We start from the raw sequence: 16,228 nt of genomic DNA on the forward strand, positions 1-16,228 counted from the left end.
TAACATAGAAATTTGCTTAGTCTCCCACCAGTCTGACGATGTCGGTCTCGACGAAACCCGGTCACTGGTAACAATTTATAAATAAAAGTGGAATAAAACTATTCACGTATTTTTATTATTACAAGAATTTTAATAGTCTAGATATTTTTAATACTCCATATAATAGGTACAGAAGAGAACTAATAGGCTTGATTCAGAAAAACAGAGAATATAAGTTTTGTCTCTTTTCTTGATCTTAATCATTAAATCAAATGAAAATGTCATAGCCGCAAAGGGCACAAATCAGATTGGGTCTATAACTTCGCAAGAACTAAGGACTTTGGTCACGGTTTGTTTGGCTGTTAATGCTATTGGCAATTCAGTGTCTCCATTTTTCGTATTTGCAAGGAAAAAATGTATGCCCCATTTTGTACAAAATGGACCCCCGGGTAGTAGTGGATCCGCGAATAAAAGTGGCTGGATGCTAGAAGCAGATTTTCTGCAATTCATGAAGCATTTTGTTAAATTTGCAAAACCAAATGAAGACAATTGTTTGTTAACAATAATGGATAATCAAAACTCCCATATAAGTCTGTCTGTAATAGAATTCTGCTGGGAAAATTTTGTTTCTATTTTATCGTTCCCTCCACATACCTCGCATAAACTTCAACCACTTGATAGAAGCGTCTTTGGGACTAGGCTGGATGCGCAGATGCAGCAGCAGATGGCTGGATGCAGCAGCAGATGGCTGGATGCAGCAGCAGATGGCTGGATGCAGCAGCAGATGGCTGGATGCGAAACCATCCTGGACAACGAATGACCATATATGATTTGCCTGAACTTGTCAAAACTGCACTTTTATCAGCTGCAACACCGTCCAATATAATGGCAGGATTTGCGTGTACAGAAATATGGCCTTAAACGATGGAATTTTGTTGGATTTTGTTCCAGTGTCTGTTACTGACATGCCATATGGGGGGACACATGAAATTCTACCAGGATGTTCTCGAGGCGCAAACTCATTTAATGCCATGGAAGGAGATCGAGTAATTGAAAGAATTTCTTCCCTGGGACCGGTTGTCAGTGCTTCCAGTAACTACTTGAAGACGATCTCTTGAGGAAATCCAACCACTTCCCAAAGCACAGTTTAAAGAGAAATTAAAGACTGGTAGAGCTTAAGGTAAAACTACTGTATACACTGATACTCCACAGAAACTTGCTTTTGGAAGAAAGAAAAAGGAGGGGGGAAAAAAGTTCTCAAAATGGCAAATCTAAACTCCAAATAGAAGAAGAAGAAAATTGAAGAGAGCGAAATTTCCGATAATTTGTATGAAGATGCAAGTGGGCTTTTACTTGATAACCTATGTGTGGGCCGAAGTTCTGCGAAAAAAATAATATTTTCTACTAGTTGCCACGCTGGTACTGCTGCCGGTCTCATTTTAAGTGTCTTCCACTATGGATCGTGATCGCATTACTGCCATGTGGTTATTGCATAGACGCCATTAACGTCGAAAACAAAGAAAACGAATATATTGGGTTGACCCGATGATTATGAAAAGGAATACTATGGGGTCGTTTAATACTTTATTTGGAGACTTACGAGAACACGAGGAAAAGTTCTTTAAATATTTCTCCATGTCCATTTCTTCTTTTGACAAATTACATGGCCGTCTAAAGCAGTGGTCCTCAATCCCCGGTCCGCAGACCGGTACCGGTCCGTGGATCAAATGGTACCGCACCGAATAAGGAAGGTTGTGCGGCATCCAGTTTAAAGCCTCTCATAATTTCACAGAAATTATTATTGAGAATAATATTCTGGCGCCCTCCAACATACCTGTCAGAACAGTTGTTCCAATACATGAAGGTGCTGGATATGAGACAACTGTACCTAAAAGGTATTTGAAATTATCATATGTAGAATCGTCACTTCCCGAGTAGAGCCATTTATTATTGAACAACATGGGTTCAGGAAAGGCCGCTCGGTTGAAACCAGTCTAGTGGTTTTTACAAACTACGTCACGGGCGCGCTTTTTCTGTCAACATGTCAAGTTTTGAAGTTGAAAATAACATAAGGAAATTAGTGGAAGACATGATGAGCGATAGTGATTCTGATAACCTAGAATTGTTTTGCAATTTGAAAAATGTTACAAAAGATCCTAATTCTGATATTGCTGAAACAAACAGGTAAGTTTGGTTTTCAGGTGTTGTTTACTGCAACTTTTTCGTACTTGTTATTATGTCAAGTATAAATATTTCATAATATGGTTTAAAGTACACACGTCACAATAAAAATATTCTAAACGTAGTAGAGCTGTGTTAAATTCTTGAATCCAGTGATTTTCTATCGAACGAATTGTTTGTTTTGAAAAATTGTGTGACCAACTGCTAATTTAAGTGCGCCACTAAAATCAGCCATGACGAGAGGGTGGATTTGTTTTCTAATTACTATAAACTATATCAAAATGGGAAATACCATTTCATTCTTAACAGTACTACACGCTATTTGACGAATAGACCAAATGTCAGGATGGAAATGTTAAATCATATAAATCCTTTTCTTTCATGCACTTTTTTGAAGTGAAAGAAAATAAATTCCAGGTTTGCAAAATATTTTATAGCTCGACGATATCTATTTCTCAAAACCCTATATACGAGTATAATGTGCACAAAAAGAAGAGCCTAACTAATACTCCACAGCCAGATATGAGAGGACGAACTTCAAGCAACAGTATTCGTCAGGAAATTATTGAGGATGTCAAAATGCATATATCTTAATGTCCCACTGTAGAATTCATTACTGTCGTGCTAAATCTGCACGAATGTACTTAGATTCAGGGTTGAATATTCAAATAATGTACCAGCTGTACGTTGAAAAATGCAAGGATAAAAACAGCTCTTCAGTGAAAATTTCTATGTACCGTCATATTTTCAATATAAAATTTAATCTATCGTTTCACGTTAAAAAATCAGACAGATGTGACATGTGTGAGGAATATTGTATTGCAAAGCAGCAAAAAAACTATAAATGACCAGTTAGAAGTAAAATTTCGCAACCACAAGATTCAAAAAGAAGCCCATGAGAGAAGAAATAAAAAAGGACAGGGAACAAAAAATATACCAATTTTGTGCAATTATACAAAGATTGGAGAAATTTGCAAAAAGATGCAAACAAAACTCAAGATGTGTTTGAGCAGCGTCGACAAGAGTTTGTTACAAATACAAAAAAAATGTTTGATATTGCACATGCCGATGCGCTTCAATTAATAAAGATAAATGAAGATAAGATTTTCTTACAAATACAGAGAGAGCCAGGACGACCCGGTCATTTAGCTGGAGTGGACAAAAAAATTGTCAGAAAAGGAGGAAAAGGCGAGTTTTAGAAATATCCAGGAGCAAAAGCGGCTGGCCACTTATTTGGCATCCATAACACCCTCTACGTCTTCTCATGAGCCATTACAAGAAACTTCATCTTCTGATTCTGAAGTAACTGACTTACAAGACGATTTGTCCATTCCAATTGAGAGAAAACAGCCCGATACTATTACAGCGTTTTTTGTAAATAAGTGTGTATTAATTAAGACTCTGCGTGTTTTATTGAATCTACTTCGCCTTTGACGTCGCCGCATGCCCCTTTGGAGAATATCGCCGCAGACCCAGCCTGAAGAAAGCTATCTCACCCGAGATAGCCGGTTAAATAGCAGCTACAGAATCACCCTTATCTACAGTTCAAATGTATGCACGGCGAGGTGTTGTGTATACCTGACATTAATGGAAAATAAATTCGGGTGTGCAAGTGATTTTTTAAACATACTCTCATGCATCAGACGGACGTCTTACAAAAGTTTTGAAAAATAAAGCTGTTGGTGACACCGCCCCCCCGTATTGATTAAAGAGGCAAAAATATTCCAAAGAACAAAACGCCTGATCCGAAAATAAATTAAGTTAAGGATTTCATTAACACTTTTATAAAATATGATTCACACTACGCAAGACATAAAAGTGAGACTCGACAGTATTTGCCACCCAATTTAAATTTGACGATAATGTATTCCGAATACAAAAAGAAGGTTGAGGTGCCAGTATCTAAATACACCTCTCGTTTCATGCTCCAATAACAGACTCATGTAAGCGATGTGACACTTTTAAAACAAAAATAGATGCTTGTGAAAACAGTGATGATTCTAAAAAGAATGAGATATTGCCGAAAAGGAACTTCATTTAAGGAAAGCAGAATCTGCAATGGAAAATTTAAAACTTGAGACGCAATATGCAAAACAGAATAATAGCACTACTGTAATAATCTTCGATCTAATGAAAACACTTCCGACACCAGTCATTTCAACTGTCTGTTATTACAAGCATCAGTTGTGAAACTGTCTAGGAATGCGCAATGTTGACACCGACGATGTTTTCATGTATGTGTGGGATGAATCTACAGCTTCAAGAGAACCACAAGAAATCGATTCATGCCTCTTAAGACTTATCGGGGAACAGGTACACACGAAAAAACTAATAATGACTCGGACCAATGTGGTGGTCAGAATTGCAGCTTTATGTATGCACATTGTTTCAAGTCCACTTTATTCAGTGGAACAAATAGACCACAAATTTACGGTCAGCGGACATTCTTATTCATCATGCGACCGCGCTTTTGGCCTAGTGGAAACAAATAAAAGCAAACAGGGCTCGTCTTGTTCCCACAATAAAAACCATGATTCTTCATGGAAGTCAAAACATACCCATAAAGGACACCTCTAAAAGCTCTACATAGATTTCGAATCGACGCTGGCGATTTCCAGTTTAAAAATCACCTCGAAACAAGCAAACCAAATTCAACATACATTACTAAGACCGCACGCGAGGAACTGATCAAATCTTGTGAAGAAGTGATGTTGAGTAAACTAAGGGAGGAGATACAAGTTGCAAGCTGCTACAGCATCATCTTAATTTATTTTGCATTGTGCCAATAAATTTTGGAAAATGGTATAATCGGATGGGGTGGTGCGAGAGACAGTTTTAAATAGTGTATTTGTGGCACAAAAATCCATAATTAAAATAATACTTAAGAGTCCGGATACAGACATCTACTGAAGAAAGATTCCACAAATCACAACTTATGACACCAAAGCAATTATACGCTAAAACAATACTTGCTTACAGATTCAAAAAGTATTCTTACTCAAATGAATAAAAACCCCAACAATACAACACATACAAACAATACAATCGCTAGATCCTCAACGCAAAGACAACTTAAACAAATACATACTAATACCACTTTTGGACCAAGGTATTTTGAGTATTATGCAATTCAAATCTATAACCTACTTTCACTGTCTATTAAAACAATTAGAATTGTCACTTTTAATGTGTAGATATGTGTATGGAGGGGTACTAGACCCATCAGTACAAACCGATAGATAAAAAAAAATGGGGAGGCGTAGTAGCAAAGAAGTTGGAAACTGCTGCCTTAGAGGATAAAACACGGGAGTCCACTTTTTGCCGTTTTGAAGTTAAATATGCAGAAATTATCACAATAAAATATTTTTTCATGTTTAGTAAAAATCTTAAGTCCATTAAAACATCAGCAGTCCAAGATATGATCTTTTAATATGTACTATTATTATCAAAATAACCATTATTTTACATTAAAAGCTCTTTATAAGTTGAAATTATCTCATTTGGTTCAAAAGTTAAGTTTTGAAAATCACACAATCACAAAATCTTATAGATTCGATGTGACTCCTGTGGTTTATCCTTTCAGGTACAGAATTAACGATCATTTTTTTTTATCAAGTTTTTGGACCTTGTTATTTTAAATACATGTAAAAAAAAAAACCATGAGGTGTAATTGGAACAGAAAATGATGCTATGATAATGCCATGATGATAGCCAACCTCCATCGTAGACGGCACCACAAAAGAAGAAGCATTTTATGAAAATGCCTAGACTTCACTCTCTCTTTCAGCATCTTGCTTCATTCTCTGCAACCGCCGTTCCTCGGCCAAGAGCCTGTTTTTCATCATTCGTGCCCTCTGATCTTCACTCACTTGTGGTGCAGCGAGCTGTCTACTCGGAGTACTGATATTACCAAGATCTCTGCAAAAAAAAACATGAAAATGAATGAAAAAGAGGGTAATAGTTTCTAGATTATTTTAGGAAAATTTCTAATAAAATTGTATCTATCACTAGAGCACAGTGACAGGTAACGTTTTTAGCCCGGTGTTTCTGAAAAAACTTGGTTTTAATTGGGTGACAGGTCACATATGAAAATATTAATATTTTTTGCAGCCCTAGTAAATGAAAGAGTTTTGTTTTTGAACTATTTATTTATTACATCCTTATCCTCTCTTCAAGCATTCTTGTCCTAATCCCGCCCAATTTACAGTAGGTAACTTAATGTTCTTAAAATAAATATTGAAAAATTCTTTGACTATTGAATAATATTTACGAGTACATGAAAATAACATTTTCATATGTATTTATTTGATATGTAATATATTTTCTTTACTAACTTTGTATACTATGTGGAAATCTGTTATTAGTTCTGAGTTTATACACTATATCTGTTTGTTTACTATAAATATGAATGTAGAACTGTTGATTTCCCAAATAAAATAAAATATAAAATAAATAAATTTAATAAATATTATTGTAAAATGCTAAAAAATTACAATTTAAATTAGTGACATTTTTTGTTGCTGAATTGCAATAAGGAAGTTCAGTGCTCTGAGAAATTTGATGTAAAAAATGTTTTTTTTACATGCAGTAATAATAAAAGCATATAATGGTACTGCAAAGTTTCTCAAAAATGTATGGAAAAAATTATAAAAATACATTTGATAAAAATGAACTACATACTTTAAAATGTCATAGGTTCTGGTCAAAAGCTGTTTAAAATATCCAATTAAGCGTATTTTCATGCATACGGGGTTCTCTTTTTAAATGTTAGCTCAGCTCACCGACGACAACTCGTGACATCTTTTGGCTGAGTTTGATAGTCTAGGTATTAACAAACATTTTTTTTTAGAAACCACTGAACTTCCTCATTGCTAAATTATTAATTGAAGGTTGGTATTTGGTACATTTTCTGAACATCAGTCGGTTTCTTTTATTTGTATTTATATTATTTAATGGCGAGAAAAAGGTCTCGCAAAAGCATGTTGACGGAAATATTATGAGTAAAGCGGTGCTGAAATTATTAGGTGAAGAACGTCCGTAAAGCATGTGTGTCACCAAAAATTTTTGGTAAGAAAAAAAATAAACTCACGGCAAATCGTAGCGACGTGCGACATTAAATTTGGACACAACATTTAAGATAATCTACATCAGTTATTGTGATCTTCCTCAAGGCAAATTTTTTTGGGAATCCTCGGTATAAAATAAAACCCACTAATGGTAAATAAAAGCCACTAATGGTAAACAAAATATAAATAACAAAAAAATACATATTTTTTATATCCGATGAAAATGGATTTTAACTCTATCCCGAGCTAAACAAGGTAAAAATTGTAGTAAGTAAAATATAACACTAGCAGGGCCGTGCGGTGTAGTTTTCAATTTAGGAAACAGTCACTTGTTACTAGGTACATATGTAAAATCTGTTCCTACTACCGATACAGTAATTCGAGTTAAATTTTTATGCCATAATTTCAGCAGAAAAGAGTTACATTTCATAGTTTAATATTATAATGCCATAGTGTCAACCGATTTAAGAACTAAATTTGTTATAAAACTGTCACAATACATGGAAAATAAACCTGGATGTGTTTGTTGGAATTGGTTCCACAGATGCTAAAGGTCTCTATTTGCGCATGCGCGGGCTTGTGAAATTCTGTACTGGGGACTAAAACACTTGCGCAGTTCCATATTCCAGAATCAGACAGAGCGCAGTGTATTTTACACCAGTCCGCGCATAACTGCGCAGTCGGAAGGAAGTTATTAATGAATGAACATCAAACCCATCTCAGATCACTACGATTAAAACAACAAACCAATGACAAAATATATACTGTAGTTATTTAAAGGATTAGTTGACTTATAGCTGTTTTTTTTTTAAAAATAGATACTAATTGTTTCGAGGTAATTTTTTTAGGGAAGCATTTGTTCCATCCAATATATGGACGGACAAAGCATGAACACTATAGTCCTTAAAATAAAGCTTGATTAAATTGACAGTTGTCAAACTAATGTGACTAGTGATGGTAAAGTACTGATCACTGAACATGTACCGATCAAATCGATTTCATCAGTTTTTTCATGCAAACATGAAACTCTGTTTCCAAAAATTCATATAAAAATGCAAAAACAAGCCTATTATAATGTGTTTAAAACCATTATTCACCAAAAAATAAGACATTTATACTTTTTTCACGAACAACATCAAATAAATTATTTTTTTATTCGATCGATTTACATTGATCAATTTGTCCCATCTCTAACATTTTTGCAAAATGATGTAACCTTGTAAGAACGTCGTTAATAATTAGGTTTACCTAAGTTTTTTTTTAGTTTTAAAGCTGATTTTATGTAATTATGTTGATTTATATGTCAAGCATTGTATTAAAAAAATAAATTAACACGCCAGATACTAATGATTTTTCATGTGTCAATATAAATTTCCTTAGATGTTGCTACAAAGCATACAAGCCTATTATAATGTGTTTAAAACCATTATTCACCAAAAAATAAGACATTTATACTTTTTTCACGAACAACATCAAATAAATTATTTTTTTATTCGATCGATTTACATTGATCAATTTGTCCCATCTCTAACATTTTTGCAAAATGATGTAACCTTGTAAGAACGTCGTTAATAATTAGGTTTACCTAAGTTTTTTTTTAGTTTTAAAGCTGATTTTATGTAATTATGTTGATTTATATGTCAAGCATTGTATTAAAAAAATAAATTAACACGCCAGATACTAATGATTTTTCATGTGTCAATATAAATTTCCTTAGATGTTGCTACAAAGTTATGCTGTCACTTTTGGTGACAAGTGTCATTCTAATCAAGCTATATTTTAAGGACTGTAGGTAATATATATATACACTGCATCCTTACCCCGCGTCCATGTCGGTTGAAAAGAAAGCTTCCCTATCCTTCTGTATGGAAAGATTATTGCAGTGGATTGGGGCCGGTGTGGAGCGAGCGAGGGCGATCTGTTGGTCAAGAAGCAAGTCAAACTCGTCCAGTACTGGGGCTCTCTCTCCTTCCTCTTCACTGTCCTCCTGTATGATGGGGACATCGTCCGTCAGCATGTCCAATCGTATCTTTCGAATATGCACCTAAAATGTTTTCCGAACATATCAAATGGTTATCACATTAATTTTTATCCTAAATCTACGAGTGTTTTTGACTCGATGGTTACTCTCAGATAAAAATGCCCGATAAAGGAAATCGAGTGGGGATAACGAGGAAGTTCAGTGCTATGGGAAATTGGATATAATAGAAGTTTTCTTACGCGCGATAAAAATTAGAGCATTAAATTGTACAAGGAAGTTCAAAGGTATGAAAAAAATATTTATTTTAATAAAAAGGACTACCTTGAATGACGTCACTAGTTCTTCCAAATCAACCAATGATAGTGTTGTGGTGGATTTCCAATTTACGGGAAGCCAATTCACAAATCAGCAGAACTCACCGAAAAGAACTTGTGACGACATGGAGTAATTAAAAAATCACAAAACTTTAAAAAATCATGGCACTGAAAATACGATACATTAGAATGTATCTTTTTTTATTTTGGCTAAGTTTGATTAACCTAGCCGAACCGAAGGTGGGGATTCAAATCCCCCATAGACTGATTTCAATTCGATAACTCGAGTATTATAAAAGCTATTTGCCCTATGTTTTTTGTAATCCTGAAAATAACAGAAAGAAGCGTTTACCTGTTTTTGTTTTTAAATTTTCAAATCGTTTATTAAAACAAAAAAATATATAGATAAATAATACAAAGGTCGATTTCACTTTATGTACATTAGCATTCGGCAAACTAGCAAAAATGAATAAAATACACGAATGAGTCAAATATGAAATAATAAAATAATATGAAATATTATAAAGTAAAATATGAAAATGTGTAAAAAAAAGTTTACGTGAAAACTTGAATAAATTATTGAATGATCATAAACACTTCCAACTTTTTACTCTCGTAATGCTATATACAAGTAGGCGCTGGGGTCGTTTGGTCCCGCCGTTCGGATCATGTGTAATTTTTGGATGCTTAGTGAGAAAGTTTGATCGGGTTGTGGTCCTGTGGCTAGTGTCTCAGACTCATGGACCAAAGGTCTGTGGTTCGAATCCCACTCTACCCCAACTTAATTCCATTTTCTAATGGTGAGTTATTTACAACTCGTTGAAAATGGCCCTCAAAATTAAATATTTTGGTAAATCATAAGAATGCAAATATTTCTTTAAAAAAAAGGTTAACAAATACATTAAAAAAAAATTAAAAACACCGAACTTCACACACTACATAATACCTACTAGCATTTCATATTATTTCAAGTAAGAGAAATTAGGGAGGCGAAATTGACATGGAAGGAAGTGAGAGTGCTGGGTAATAATTGGGTCTCCTGGAGGCGTCTGGTTATATCCACACACTGCACTTAGGAGCAAATGTGGAAAAGATGAATACTTAACAGAAAATTGAAAGAAAGACGGAAAGAAAGAAAGAAGAGATGTAACTTACGCTGACTTCTTTCTTCACACCCAAAGTGGCAATCTTGTCGATACAATCGTCAAACTGGAATTTGGGGTACAGTCGGTGAGCCCAATGCTCTAATCTCTTCATCACCACATCCAGATCTTCCTTCTCATGACCTTTACCTGGTAAAGAAAAAGAGGAAAAATTTATAATAAACTTACATTGATGTGACTAAATTTGTTACAACAGAGAGGGGAAAACATTTTTAGAAGGAAATTTTTATATTGATGTTTTTTGTAGATATTTCTTGATAAAACTCCATAGTTAATGATTTAGATAAAATTATCAATAAAACTTCGTAATTTAGTTTCACTTTTATTTCATTTAATTAACGAGCGCTTTTGCCTAAGAAGGCATCTTCAGGACTGGTAAATTGTTTACAACATTTTGAACAAGGTTTGGAAATGCTTACAAACATACACTACTTTCTAAATTTAAAATACAGATAAATAAATGTTCTTATTTTTCCACAATATATAAACAGAGATGAAGAACATTTTAGAGAAGGTAATATAGAAGTCTAGGCATCTACAGGGCTTATGACCTGTCATTGGCTGGTTTAAGTGGCCATTTTACAGACTGTGTAACATTCACCATTCTGCTTATCCCCAGGGAGTTGAATCCAGTCCTTGTCTACAAAAATTTGGACAAACTCAAAATATTGTTGATTTCCACAATATTTACACTGCGGATAAAAGATTTTTTACACACCTCAAGATATTTCGCACCACATTCTATTTCACAAATAATTGGCACTTTTACACAAATTGAGAGACACCTCTTGTTAGTAGACATATTTGTAATTAAAGGGTTAGTTTTTAACTGATCAGAAATCACCCACTCGTTAAGTTTATTATGCATTGACACATAGAACATTTAAAAAAACTAAAAAGCATTGTAAAAAAAACCCTGAAATAAGGATATTATTAATAAACTACAAAAGAAGTTGTAAATTGTAACGTGGTGCCGAGCCGGTACTTACTGGGTTCACAGAGCTTGGATTTTTTACATGCAATTTCAACTATGTGTTTGATATTTTTTCAATGTTGTCAGCGAAAACATCAATTAGGTACTTACACAGTGTCATAAATCTACGTTAGCCACCGGTTTCGATTTTACTACCCAGGTTCTTATTTTTAAATTTATGTTTTTAAACGATTGAAGAATTTTTGCTTAACAGTTGATAATCTTTTTATTTGGTATGTCCGAGAAGTAGCTCATTATACAAGTGAATAAATGTATGGAGAAAACCATGAACTAAAATGCTGATGAATGTTCACTCGTTATATCTGAGCTCTCACACTTTCATAATCGTTATAACCCAAGTTCGACTGTACTTGAAACTGAATATTGTAAGAGCACTCTGATCGTATATTAAATAAACACGAATACATTAAATAATTTTGAAAAACAGAAAAGATACTGATGCAAGAAACTTTATTCTGATACTTTTTTTTTAAAGTATCAAAATCAGTTCAGTTTCGAGGTGCGGAAAACGTTGACGACAGCGAAACGTTGATTTGTCAATTTCATAATCATCACCAAATCCCTCTTATACTTAAAAAGGAAAACATTCACTCACATCGCCCAAGATTTGTTCCTCAAAATTTATAAAACATATGTTCGTCCACTCCTGGAGTATGCCTACCAAATCTGGGGTCCCTATTTTAAAATAGACATAGATTTGTTGGAGAAAGTCCAGAGAAGAGGAACTAAAATGGTAGTTTCTCTAAGAAATAAATCATACGAGGACCGCTTAAGGGAGCTCGGGTTAAGTTCACTGGAAGAGCGGAGGCAGCGTGGCGACTTGATTGAAACGTTCAAAATCTTAACTGAGAAATATAATGTACCAAAGTTTAAATCAATGTTCACTATGAATAAAAACCGCTATCTCAGAGGTCATTCATTGAAACTCAACCCTACCTCCTTCTCATCCAACCCCAGAAAGAACTTCCTGACAAACCGAGTTGTGGAGAAATGGAATGGCCTTCCCGAGAAAGTGATTGGTGCTAGTTCAGTTAATGTGTTAAAAAACCGCCTAGATGCACACATCAATTTATAATGTACGCTTGATATACACGCATCAGCTTAATAGCTGCTAGTGAATTATTAATAATAATAATAATCATCATTCCCTTTCCATACCTAAAGGTGCATAGGGCACTGCATCAGTACACGGATTGCAGCGTATCTTGATTATTTTTGTTAAATGAAGGTAAGATGATCAATTTGGTAATGTATCCAAAATAAAACAAGTTTATTGGATTGTAATTCTACTTAACTTTTTATAAAATATACAAAGGGTATATTGTGACGCGTTTCGTCTTGTTAGGACATTTTCAAACAAACTAACTTAAATATTTACAAAGTTTCCTTATATACTAAAAATAATTGCTATTTTACGTTTGTGGATTTCTATACAAGCCAAAATAAGTAGAGTAATTAAAATTCAATTAGGGTATACTAAGTATATTAGAGGAATATTTTGGTTATATTGGGGAAAAACCTTCCATTATTTAGAAACATTTTTTTTGTTTAATGAATGCACTTTTATGTTCTTTGAAAACCTGAAAAATCCTGAAAAATCCCAATTTGCAAAACACCTAATAAATAACAAACAAAAACAAACCTGAACCATTACACATAGAAAATAAAGGCTATAGACTCAATCTGTTAGAACAGCTAGAAATAATAAAAAATGACAATAACCCTGCTAATATACTTATAAATGAACAGTTAAACCTAGTCAATTTACCTTTACTTAATATTTTCATAAATAAAAACTAAATTATTTATAATTGTAAATTTGTTATTCCATATTATGTACGAGTATAATATTTTTTATTTTTTTATTTTACTATATACCTACTAAATATATAAAAACTTGTAATGTTCCCAATAAATTAAAATAAAATAATATTATGAAATATTAATGTATTTTACCTTAGTTGACATTAAACATGAATGAAACCTGTGTAAAACACCAATGTAGAATTTCAACAATAATTTTCAAAATAAACCTGTATAAATGAAATCAATATTTTTATAATTATTACATTAATTTTAAAGTCATACCCTTACAAATGTTTCTAAATAATGGAAGGTTTTTCCCCAATATGACCAAAATATTCCTCTAATATACTCAGTATACCCTAATTGAATTTTAATTACTCTACTTATTTTGGCTTGCATAGAAATCCACAAACATAAAATAGCAATTATTTTTAGTATATAAGGAAACTTTGTAAATATTTAAGTTAGTTTGTTTGAAAATGTCCTAACAAGACAAAACGCGTCACAATATACCCTTTGTATATTTCATAAAAAATTAAGTAGAATTACAATCCAATAAACTTGTTTTATTTTGGATACATTACCAAATTAAATATGGAATTCTACCAATTATCTGCATACACAATAAGTAATCAGTCTTCCGCTTCAGGTACCAGTCCAAAGACTATAAAATATTCTAGTGTAAAAACACCCTTTAAAATAAATATTTCGTATCAACAGAACCATTAGTGCGTGAGTCACGTGTCTTAGGCATTATATCACGAAGACTGACAATTTTTTCATATAGAGGGTTTTATCGGCATACCGATGAAATTGTATTATGTCATTAATGTTTTACTCACCTAAAAACTTGAAGTCTTGAAAGAAACTCTCAATAGTTTTAATCCCCCGAGGGCCGGTCAGCCTTTTTGGATTCAAAACAACACGTGGATTTCTGATGATTTTAGTTTTCTTTTCGCCCGGCGGAGCAACCCTTCTTGGTTTTTCTTCCTCGGCTGGTTAAAAACAAAGCTCATTAGTAATCGACACACAAAATAGAGCACAGTAAGGAAGTTCAGTGCTACGAGAAATTGAATGCAAAAAATGATCTATTACAAGCGGTAAAAATTAGAGCATAAGAGGGTGAAGTTTCTCGAATATATTAAAAAATTAATAAAAAATCACATGTTCTTGTGAATCGACCAATCAATTACAGAATTGTTAAGTGTTGTGTTAGATTTCTGGTTAGCCATTTTTTTTAACGTTTAGCGTATTTTGATGCTACGGGTTCTACTTTTGAATGTCAGCACAACTCCAAAAAAAGAGACTAACTCTTGTGCTTGGAGAGTGACTTACACTGTTATGGTTGTTTATTTATTAGAATTTATATAATTTTTAATGTACTCAATTTTAATTAGTATGAATGCATGATTATTTTCTGTTTTTCTTTATATATCCTGTAAGTTTTTTTTTCTGTACACGAGAAAAAAAAAACTTACAGGATATATAAAGAAAAACAGAAAATAATCATACATTCATACTAATTAAAATTGAATGCCGTTTTTACACTTGCTCAAAAAAATCTTTGAATTTATTTATTGATGTATTAGTTTAAATAGTTTTTAGTTCATTAGGGAGGAGATTATTGGAATTTTTGACACCTTTGAAGACAAAGCTATTTTGACCATGACTTGTGTGGAATTTAGGGATTTAAATATCATTTTGGTATCTGAGTGACTTATTTCTCTAAAATTCTTTTATTTTTTCTTCTTTATAAATTTGAATAATGGAATTTATTTTATAAATAGTGTGTACTGTATGAACTTAAATAATTTATCTAATATTTCCGTATTGAATGTTAAGGGTTTCTTTAAAATTACTTTAATAAATAATGTTTGTACTACTTTAAGAAGGTTTAATATATTAGCGTATTAACAAAGAAAAACGTTTAAAAAAAACATGAGACGATGTGTGAATGTAGAGGAGGCGAGGTCTGTATACAAAGACAGAGGGATATGGCGTTCTATCTTCTCTGCCTACCTTTTTTTTATAAAAAAAAAACCACTTAGCTTCCTCATTTATATTAAATTCAACGATATTTACAACATAACATACCTTCGCTTCGGTCGTCCCGGTCATTTTCATCGTCAGAATCCTCTCGATCATTTTCGGCTCCGTCGTTCTCTATAATTCTCTCTAAATCATTTGCATCATCGTCTTCAACGGCGTAAATGTCTTCTAAATTAGACATTATTATTTTCATTGACAACCTCACGTTAAAACACGAGGCACGAAATGAAACTTGAGTCGTCACAATAAGATTTGTAGTGTTTGTGCGCAGATTTTAAAACACTTAACAGTCTAATTTAACCATTTCAAAACGCCAAGAATCTACTTTTACAATCTTAGATATAAAAAAACAAAACGATGTGGAGTTTTAATTTTCATTTACCGGCCGGCAAAGCGAATTCGACAACCATTTGGATTTTGGCACTCTCGGGCAAAAGCCCTGCCAATTTGCTAACAGTCATAACGTCAAACTGCCAACCGCCCATAGATAAAGGTTTAAAACGTAAAATTCGCGGGAAACGGTACTGTGCATAGAATGCCGCACCAAATAAACAATAAACTTTCTGGTTGCCTATGATCACTCAAAACGTGACATACTTTAGAGATGTTTTTATTTTTGAAATAACATTTCGCCCATCGTTTTTTTTTTATTCATCATAGTTTCTCGATCTAATCCTGATGGTGCATAAAGCATT

At 33.3% G+C, this 16,228-nt stretch overlaps 1 protein-coding gene across 1 annotated transcript; it reads right to left on the minus strand.

Annotated features, from left to right (window-relative positions):
* Positions 1–5,334: 5,334 nt before the first annotated feature.
* LOC148284435 (protein TIPIN homolog) lies at positions 5,335–16,005 on the minus strand. Its single transcript, XM_088240241.1, has 5 exons — positions 15,579–16,005; positions 14,327–14,479; positions 10,677–10,813; positions 9,047–9,270; positions 5,335–6,078 (listed from the first exon to the last, which is right to left on the minus strand). Exons 1-5 carry the CDS (start codon positions 15,724–15,726, stop codon positions 5,925–5,927), a joined length of 816 nt encoding a protein of 271 aa, XP_088096367.1. The 5' UTR covers positions 15,727–16,005; the 3' UTR covers positions 5,335–5,924.
* Positions 16,006–16,228: the final 223 nt, after the last annotated feature.

Source organism: Micrasema longulum, unplaced genomic scaffold (assembly GCF_059751315.1).
Source record: "Micrasema longulum isolate JH-2025_06_02 unplaced genomic scaffold, ASM5975131v1 h1tg000120l, whole genome shotgun sequence".
Classification (NCBI taxonomy): domain Eukaryota; kingdom Metazoa; phylum Arthropoda; class Insecta; order Trichoptera; family Brachycentridae; genus Micrasema; species Micrasema longulum.

Coding starts and splice junctions, on each gene's coding strand:
- LOC148284435 (XM_088240241.1), bottom strand. CDS start 15,726: ATGAAAATAATAATGTCTAATTTAGAAGACATTTACGCCGTTGAAGAC. Junction 10,814..14,326: donor TCAAGACTTCAAGTTTTTAG/GTGAGTAAAACA, acceptor TTTCTTTACCAG/GTAAAGGTCATGAGAAGGAA. Junction 6,079..9,046: donor TCAACCGACATGGACGCGGG/GTAAGGATGCAG, acceptor TTTTTTTTGCAG/AGATCTTGGTAATATCAGTA.